Source organism: Wyeomyia smithii, chromosome 3 (assembly GCF_029784165.1).
Source record: "Wyeomyia smithii strain HCP4-BCI-WySm-NY-G18 chromosome 3, ASM2978416v1, whole genome shotgun sequence".
NCBI classification, from domain to species: Eukaryota; Metazoa; Arthropoda; class Insecta; order Diptera; family Culicidae; genus Wyeomyia; species Wyeomyia smithii.
Genome location: NC_073696.1, coordinates 12,319,130 through 12,329,337, shown reverse-complemented (window position 1 = coordinate 12,329,337; position 10,208 = coordinate 12,319,130). Strand labels below are relative to the sequence as shown.

The window sequence follows — 10,208 nt, the reverse complement described above, 5'->3', positions numbered from 1 at the left end:
CGTCAATCATCAAGGGGCGGCAAACAGACGGCTAATGCGTGTGTTTATTTTTTAAGCGACGAGGAAATTTTTTCTCTCTCTAGCAGGATTTCCATCCACGTGCGACGCGACCATCCACATTTTCATGTACTAACGTTGTACTAACACTCCACATGCCACAGTCTTCTTGCAAAATTTCAGCGCAGTCGGACTTCGAAAAGTGGTGCCTCGAAGCGGTCAAAGTTTCACTTTTTCGGCCGATAAAAAATGCACAGGTAGTTCGTAAAATGTTCGATATTGAAAAAAATGGTCTTAGAAATGCATGAAACGTCGAGATCTGTCATAATCTCTTAAACTTATTATCTTAAACTTTTTCTGTAAAAATCAATTTTTGTAAAAATCAATCCGTTCCATGCAGCAACCATTCTCTCAATCTTGTTGTTAGCGATGGTGCCAAGTCATGTTTTGATGCAGTAGACTTTTTCAGTGTCGTGCAAGAAATGTTCAACTTCTTTTCTGCTTCAACTCATCGTTCAAAAAACACATTACTTCTCTTACGGTAAAGCCTCTGAGTGGAACGCGTTGGGAAAGTCGAATTGATGCTGTCACTCCCTTGAGGTTTAATATAGGAGAAATTTATTATGCCCTATATGAAGCAATCGAGGATCTGAAGCAAGATGCGTTTGCAAGAAATACTGCAAAAAGCCTAGCAAAAAAAAATTAAAAAAATCAAATTCTTATGCAGTTTAGTAGCTTGGCATTCAATTTTGTTCAAAATCAATTTGGTGAGTAAGTATCTTCAAAAAATTAATAGCAGTCATGAAAACACTATAGACTTGATAGGCAGCGTTTAAAACTTTTCTTTAAAGCGTCATTACTGATGCTAAAGAACGTGCCGACATTTTAGAAGTAAGTCCGGAGTTTCAAACAGAAACACGAATTCGGCCGAGAATGATAAAGAAACAGTTTGCATACGAACAGTCAGATGAACCAATTACATCGAAAAAACTCTCTTTTAAAGTGAATTTCTTCTATTCTGTATTTGATGTAGCTATTGCATCGTTCGATGATCGATTCCCGTTAATGAAAAATCACAGTGACAATTTCAGCTTCTTGTATGATATTCACAGTTTAATGGGTTGTAGTACAGATCAGTTAGAGAAAAGTTGTCTACATTTACAGAAAATCCTCACACACAAGAAAGAGTGTGACATCGATGGACATGAAATGCACCAAGAACTTGTTATTTTATCACCTTTGTTGCCAGCTGAGACGACTTCAATGAATGCGTTAAACTACATCACAAAAAATCAACTGATTGATACTTTTTCAAATGTTTTTGTATCTTTGAGAATTTTACTCACTTTACCCATTAGTGAAAGCGCAGGAGACACATCCACAGTTCGATCAGCACTACAGCGCGAGAAGTGTTGGGTACAACTGCGGCAGCTGCGTCCAATGAGTGGTTTGACGCTGGGTGCCAGCGAGTGACGAAGGAGAAGAACCGCGCCAGGGGTCACATGATGGCCACGGCTGTGACTCGTCAGAGAGTGGGTAGATATCGAGATGCTAGAGCCGCTGAAAAGAGACTCCATCGCCGGAAGAAACGACAGCATTGGGAGCGTCTTCTTGCGGAGGCGAAAGGTTGCTTCTCCAGGCACGATGCGAGGAGCTTCTACAAGAAGGTCAACGGAATTAGGAATCGAAACGTGTCAGCTCCTGTCATGTGCAACGATAGGGAGGGTAACCTGATAACCGATAAAACAGAGGTGGCCAGGCGTTGGAAGGAACACTGCAGTGTGCTGTTGAACGGTGAGGGAAACAGTGGCGTCGAAAGGAGCAGGATGACTATTGAGAATGATGGTCAAGCTGTGGATCCACCATCCATGGACGAGGTGAAGAAAGCAGTGAAAGAGCTGAGAAACTGCAAGGCAGATGGGAAGGCCGGCATTCCCGCCGAACTCTTCAAAGTCAGGAGCGAACAGCTGTATCGTGCCATCCATCGGATCATGCTGGGAGTGTGGTCTGATGAAGAATTGCCCTCGGACTGGTTGGAGGGTCTCATATGCCCGATCTACAAAAAAGGTCATCGCCTGGACTGTAGCAATTATCGGGGCATAACTCTTCTCAATACCGTGTACAAAATTCTCTCCCGCATCCTGTTCCACAGACTGAGGCCGTTGCAGGAGACCTTTGTTGCCGAGTACCAATGCGGTTTTCGAGGGGGACGCTCCACGACGGACCAAATGTTTACCTTGCGACAAATCCTCGATAAATTTCGAGAATTCAACTTACAGACGCACCATCTGTTAATAGACTTTAGGCCAGCGTACGATTCAGTTAAGAGAAATGAGTTATGGCGGATCATGCTCGAACATGGCTTCCCAACAAAGCTGATTAGGTTCATACGTGCCACCCTTGAAGGTTCTACATCAAGCGTCAGGATAGCCGGTGAGATATCGGACCCTTTCGTGACGTTAGATGATTTGAAGCAGGGTGATGGGCTGTCGAACTTATTGTTCAACATCGCATTGGAAGGTGCTATACGGAGAGCTGGTGTGCAGAGAAGCGGCACCATCATTACGAAATCGCACATGCTTCTAGGTGGTCCCCGTGGTTCTGTGGTTAGCGATGTCGGTCGGCTAGCTCTCCCACACGGTTGTGATATCGGGTTCGATTCCCGATCAGGTCGAGGAACTTTTCGAGCGAAAAATTTTCTCGACTCAGCACTGGGGCACGGTGTGTCGTTGTACTTATCCTACAACATGCAAAATGTGCCGAAAAACAATATCGATAACGAATTCTCTCAACTAATCTAGTTGATCGAGACCGCATTAGCCCCAGGCTAGCGTGCGATATTGTTGTTTGTTCTAGGTTTAGCGGATGATATCGACATTATTGGTATTAATCGTAGAGCAGTGGAAGAGGCCTTCGGACCTCTCAGGCGAGAAGCTGCGAGATTAGGGCTTGTCATAAACTCTGCCTAAACGAAATACATGGTGGCTGGCAGAGTGCGTGGTAGTCCGTTGGAGGTTGGTGCTGCGGTGGTGCTAGATGGGGAAACATTTGAAGTAGTCGACGAATTTATTTACCTGGGAACATTAGTGACATGTGACAACGAGGTTACCCGTGGGATAAAGAGGCGGATAGCAGCCGCAAACAGGGCCTTTTACGGATTACGTAACCAGCTAAGGTCCCGCAGTCAGCAAATCCGAACTAAACTTGCACTCTATAAGACACTGATTCTTCCGGTGGCTCTCTACGGCCATGAATCATGGACGCTGAAAGAGGCTGATCGGCGAGCTTTTGGTGTTTTTGAGCGTAGGATTTTGCGTTCAATCCTTGGCGGCAAACTAGAAAATGGTGTTTGGTGCAGACGCATGAACCATGAAGTGTACCAGGCATACAAATCGGCGGATATAGTCAAGCGGATAAAACACGGCAGGCTTCAGTGGGCTGGGCATGTAGCGAGGATGCCGGATGAGCGTCAAGCGAAGGCTATATTTAGCAGGAATCCCGATAGAGGTCGTCGAATTCGGGGTAGACCCCGCACTCGTTGGATGTGTGCTGTCGACGAGGATGCACGCGAAATAGGTGTTAGGGGCGATTGGAGGATAGCAGCCCAAGACCGAGTGACATGGCGACGTATTCTGGATTCGGCACTGGATTGATAATCGGTCTGTCGCCTTAAAAGTAAAGTAAAGTAAAGTAAAGTAAAGTAAGTAAGTAACAAGTGGCGAGAGAAGTTTCTCAAAATTAAAACTTATAAAGACGTAACTACGATCGACCATGTCGCAAGAACGTTTGTGTGGCTTGGCGATAATATCGATAGAAAGACAGGTGCTTCAAAAAATTGATATGTCGGAAACGATAAAAAAATTTGCAACATTGAAAGCATGAAAAGGTAATTTTTGAATTGTCAACACAACACATGCTGTCTAATCAAATTTTCGAGTCAAAAGAAAATGCGTTTCATATAAAATAAAAACTTGAGGGGGGGCGGCAAAATCAGTCTTCGCCTGCAGCTCAAATCAGCCTTCGTCCGCCCCTGCTTGCGTTGCTTTCAACAGATATTCAGCTGGCGTATGCTCGCAAAGAACAAATGGCGTCTGCGTGCTTGGACATTAAGGGAGCTTTTGATTCCGTTTCTATTGACATTCTTTCGGGTAAACTCCACCGACAAGGATTTTCACCAATTTTAAATAATTTTTTGCATAATTTGTTGTCCGAAAAGCACATGCATTTTACGCACGGCGATTTGGCAACTATTCGCATTAGCTTCATGGGTCTTCCCCAGGGCTCATGTTAAAGCCCCCTTCTTTACAACTTTTATGTAAATGACCTCGACGAATGTTTGGCAAATTCATGCACGATAAGACAACTTGCAGATGACAGTGTGATCTCTGTTACAGGAGCCACAGCTGCGGATTTGCAAGGACCATTGCAAGATACCTTGGACAATTTGTCTGCTTGGGCTCTACAGCTAGGTATTGAATTCTCTCCGGAGAAGACTGAGATAGTAGTTTTTTCTAGGAAGCATGAACCTGCTCAGCTCCAGCCACAATTAATGGGTAAAACGATTTCTCAGGTTTTGGTACACAAATATCTTGGTGTTTGGTTCTAAAGGCACCTGGTGTTGTCACATTAGGTATCTGATGAAAAAATGCCAACAAAGAGTGAACTTTCTTCGTACAATAACCGGATCGTGGTGGGGAGCCCACCCAGGAGACCTCATAAGGCTTTACCAAACAACGATATTGTCTGTCATTGAGTACGGGTGTTTCTGATTCCGCTCCGCAGCAAACACACATTTGATCAAACTGGAGCGGATACAATATCGTTGTTTGCGTATCGCCTTGAGTTGCGTGCAATCGACCCATACGATGAGTTTGGAGGTCTTAGCTGAAGTACTACCATTGAAAAACCGCTTCCGGGACCTGTCTTCTCGTATTCTTATCAAATGTGGGGTCTTGAACCGTCCCGTAATTGAAAATTTTGAAAGGTTAATCGAGCTTAATTCTCAAACCCGTTTTATGACATTGTATTTCAATCACATGTCACAAAATATTAACCCCTCTCCGAATATTCCAAACCGTGTCAACTTATCAAATACTTCTGATTCTACTGTGTTTTTCGATACATCCATGATAGAAGAAACTCGTGGAATCCCGGATCATTTACGCGTGCAGCAGATCCCCAAAATATTTTCCAATAAATATCGAAACATCAAGTGCGACAATATGTTCTACACTGACGGATCACTTCTTGATGGGTCCACTGGCTTCGGTATTTTCAATAACAATTTAACCGTCTCCCATAAGCTCGATAATCCTGCTTCTGTTTACGTCGCAGAATTAGCTGCAATTCAGTACACCCTAGGGATTATCGAAAAATTGCCCACGGACCATTATTTTATCTCTACGGACAGTCTCAGTTCTATTGAGGCTCTGCGATCGATGAAAGACGTTAAGCACTCTCCGTATTTCCTGGGGAAAATACGGGAACATCTGAGTGTTTTATCCGAAAAATCTTTTCAGATTACCTTAGCGTGGGTCCCTTCTCACTGCTCGATACCGGGCAATGAGAAAGCGGACTCTTTGGCTAAGGTGGGCGCAACAAACGGTGGAATTTATGGAAAACCAATTGCCTTTAATGAATTTTTCTCATTTGTACGTCAGAATACGATCATCAGTTGGCAAAATGCTTGGACCAGAGGGGAATTGGGAAGGTGGTTACATTCCATTATCCCCAAGGTATCGACGAGCCCGTGGTTCAAGGGGTTGGATGTAGGTCGGGATTTCATTTGCCGGGATGCGCATCTCCGTCGTATTGGGCTCGGGAAAAGCGGTATCTGTGCCTGTGGTGAAGGTTATCACGACATAGAGCATGTTGTTTGGTCATGCCTTGTACACCGTGACGCCAGGTCTAAATTAATAGCTTTCCTGCAGGCCGGAGGTAGACAGCCGGCTGTTCCTGTTCGTGATGTCTTGGCGAGCCTTGACCTACCCTACATGTCCCTTATATACGTTTTCCTAAAATCAATCCATGCCCCAGTCTAGTCCCATTCCATTCCTACCTACATTCAATCAAACGACAAGAACACGTTTAGATCCCGGATTCGGAACCAGCAACTAGTCCCCGGATGATACTCTCAGGGCCCGAAGGATGTATTTCAATAAACCAGTCCATGATATCTTGACCCAGCGGAGCATGCTTATCTATGTAATCGAAAAACACTAAACAACAAACCTGTGCTTTTAATGAAAAACATTTTAGCTTTAAGTTAAATTTAATTTCAGCTCGTAGTCGGCAGCGAGGATGAAAAATTTGCTTTTAGTTTTAAGTTACTTAAGAAAGTAAGACACTAGTTATAATGGGCGCCGTTAAACATTAATTGTATTTGTGCCGTGTCAGAAAAATCCTGTGAAGAAAAAAAAAATAGCGTAAACCTCAAGTACGGTAAAAAACTTTATACGCGCACCTCTGAGTCGTTAGCTGTTTTAGCCGAAAGAGAACCCCCTTAGAATTGAACTGTCATATCCGAATCGGGAGTGCAACGAACACTCCCTAGTCGTAATGAACTGTTCAGTAGGCCACTCATTCTTTTTGACCCACCCTGTGGATCCGAATACCTAGGTTGTCTCCTCAACGCATCTGTGAACGAACCCTTATGAGTGACCCCTCCGTCCCAGACGCGGCGCGACAGACTTGGAGGGATATCACTCAACTCTGTTGAAGTAGTAATGGTGATACTATTGACAAGCTTTCCTATATGGGTGACCCCTCCGTCCTAGACGTTAAACGACAGACTTGGAAGGATATCACTCATGTAGATGTGCTCTGAATCCAGGGTAGGATCTGGGAGGTGGGGATTTTAACCGGGCAAGTCTGGATGAAGTTTCAATTGTGGTGGAGCCAGCACACGCAATGTAAGATGATGAATGTAGATACAGTAAAAATTTAAAAAAAAAATGGTTTCGATGAATGCCTGTATCAGAATTAAAACATAAATTCGTTTGCAATAGACACTAAAGAAGTCAGCAAGCTAATATACTAAATAAATTCAAATATTGTATAACTTTGAATTATTACCTTTCATTCACTGTTTATACAAATTTGCAATCCTCGAAGTTTTGAATGAGAATTTTTTCTATGTTCCGTATATCCAAATCACCTCAAATGTTTCAAACTAAAAATACCTGTGATTTAAGATTTTTGGCGTTTCGACATGCAGTCTTCTCTACAAAGTGGAAACAGAAGGTTATCTATTGCCCTACGTTTCGGTTGCGTGTATTAAACCTGTAATTTCTCATTGTATTTAAGAACCTGAAATTTCCGGAAGATGTCTACTTTTCAAATTTACTAGTCCTTCAATCGTCTTTATTCGAACATTTTAGACAAACACTTGTTTAGACCTCTTTATTATTATTATATTTGATGTCAACAGATAAAATTTTTACCCCAATGACAGATTGAGATTAACTAACAGTACAATTAAGCTAACAGAAAATTGTCTAAAAGATATTCTAATTGCTAACACGCGAGACATTAAAATCGAAAACAGCATAGCAACGATTGAACACACGGGACATACTGCGCATTGGTTCATTTAGTCCGTAATTAGTCCTCGAGGGCTGAATGTGCAGAAAAGTGTCTGAGCGAGTATCACGGCGCCGTGTGTTGATGTCAAGTAGACCCAAAAGAGTGTGACAGTCGATGTTTCCCTGCAGTAGATCGCCAACAAAGCAAGCTTTAGCTACATTTCGTCTCGCTTCTAACAGCTCTAGGTTGATGAGTTTGCAGCGATCGGCATACCTAGGTAAGTTGAAGGGGTCGCGCCAAGGGAGTTTACGCAAGGCGAAGCGAACGAATTTCCTTTGAACGGTTTCAATCCTATGTGTGTCGTTTTGGTAATAGGGAGACCAGATTACCGCAGCATATTCGAGTACCGGACGTACAAGAGCGCAGAATAGTGCCTTTAGGCAATAAATATCGTGGAATTTCTTTGAAAATCGAAGAATGAAGCCTAACTGGGACGATGCCTTGGAAACGACGTGCGAAACGTGTTCCTTGAAGCTCAGTTTTGAATCCAGCAGCACTCCCAAATCTTTTACTGTCGTCTCACGCTTTAGCTCAGTACCGAATAGCGAATAGTTGTGATGGAGAAGAGTGCGCTTACGGCCAAACGAGATTGCTGAGCATTTAGTCACATTAAGAGACATCCGGTTGATGCAGCACCAAGCACCAAACAACTCCAGTTGTTGTTGTAGGAAGAAAGCATCAGCGTGATCCTTTATGACGAGAAATAACTTAAGGTCGTGAGCGTACGATAGCTTGAAACATTTGAGAGTGTTGTTTACGTCATTGATGTAAAGAATAAAGAGGAAAGGGCCGAGATGGCTCCCCTGAGGCACTCCAGATGAGACAGAAATTGGCGATGAAATAAAATCACCAATCTCCACCGACATGTTCCGGCCGATAAGGTAAGAACGCAACCAGGTCAGCAAGCTATTGTCGATGCCCATACGGTCAAACTTCGCCAGGGCTATTTCGTGGTTCATTTTGTCAAAAGCAGCGGAGAGATCGGTATAGATGGCGTCTATCTTATGTTCATTTTCTATTTCTCGTATGAGAATTTACGTGAAAGTGGCTAAATTGGTTGTAGTTGATCTCTTAGGCATAAAGCCATGCTGTTCCGGCGAAATGTTATGCGAGTACCTTGAGAATAATGTTTCAAGAACAATAATCTCGAAAGGCTTAGAGGTAGCGCACAATGCTGCTATACCGCGATAGTTTGAAACCGTGCGTTTGCAGCCTTTCTTGTGTACAGAAGAAACAAAAGAATCTTTCCAACAAGTAGGAAAAATACCAGATGATAACGACAGATTAAATACAATTGTTAGCGGAGTTGCGAGCGGGCCAAGGCATCGTTTCAAGATTAGCGACGGAATTCCATCTGGGCCGCAATATGTCGAGGATTTGATTTGTTTACCTGCCTTAGTCACCATTTCACTAGTGATGGACATTCGTAAGCTAGGGGAAGAAATTCTAGGTACGTTATTAGCGGCAGTAACGATATCTTCAGCACTTAGGGTCTCTCTAGTAAATACGCTGCTAAACTGCGAACGAAAGAAGTTTGCGATACCGGGGATTGAATCCGCTTCGTTTGTACCGTTGGTCATGCACGAAGGCAGTCCAGATTCTTTCCTTTGTTCGTTGACATGATACCAGAAGTTTCTCGGGTTAGACCTGAGGCGTTGCTGAAGTCGGCCAAGATGAGTGTTGTGCAAACGCTGGTTCAGTTCTCTATATTCATTGTTCGCATGGACGTAGCGGGCTCTGGTTTGCTCAGTGCGATGCTTGCTGTGTTTTCTGAGTGCGGATCTTTTAATACTCTTAAGAATTCTTAATTGTGGATTTGACCAGGCGGGTTTGACAGGTTTCCGACGATTTTTACGTGGCACGAATTGATCGATGGCATATAGCAAGATGCTAGACAGAGTTGATGCCGCCGAATTAGCATCAGTATCACAGAATGTCTCCTCCCAATTAATACTTGCAAGGAACGCGTTCATCTCGTCATAGTTACCTCTACCGAAATCGTACATCACGCTATCAATAACTTCATTGAAACTATTTTTCAGGTTTACTGCCAAAGTCATTAAAAGAGGAGGAAGGTGTCTGCATTCTTTTACGAGAGGCACAGGAGCGCGGAAGACTGAGCAATCTGAGCCTATTTCCTCGCTGATAAAGCAAAGATCAAGGGTACGTCTGTTGCTGTTTTGAATCTCATTGGCCTGTTTAAGACCTGCTGTACAGTAGCCATCGAGCAAATTGATTGAGGCCGGCCTAAACGAGGAGTGACCAGGATCCGGGAAGAGGAAGCCATGGGAGTCTGGCACCCAGGAGATTTCACGCATGTTGAAGTCGCCAAGAATTACGGTGTTATCTCTGGCAGCCATCTGGGAGACAATCCATTCGAGCGAACGTAGATGCTGCTCAATAAGACTGCTATCGTTCACGCGATCTGGTGGAATATATACGATTCAAATAAAGTACGTAACTTCGGAGCTAGTAATCGCCACCCACAGATGTTCAACTGTTGATCCCTCGGGAGGATTCAATATACGAGACTCGTAACAGGACCTCACAGCCAGCAAAACACCACCACCTGAGCGCTTATTGCTGTTAGTCGATGATCGATCTTGACGGTAGACCGTGAATGAATC

General features: G+C 43.7%; 1 protein-coding gene across 1 annotated transcript; it reads right to left on the bottom strand.

Annotated features, from left to right (window-relative positions):
• Window positions 1-8,615: 8,615 nt before the first annotated feature.
• Window positions 8,616-9,941, bottom strand: LOC129728122 (uncharacterized). Its single transcript, XM_055686531.1, has one exon. The coding sequence runs from the start codon at window positions 9,939-9,941 to the stop codon at window positions 8,616-8,618; it is 1,326 nt and encodes a 441-aa protein (XP_055542506.1).
• Between the last annotated feature and the right edge of the window lie 267 nt (window positions 9,942-10,208).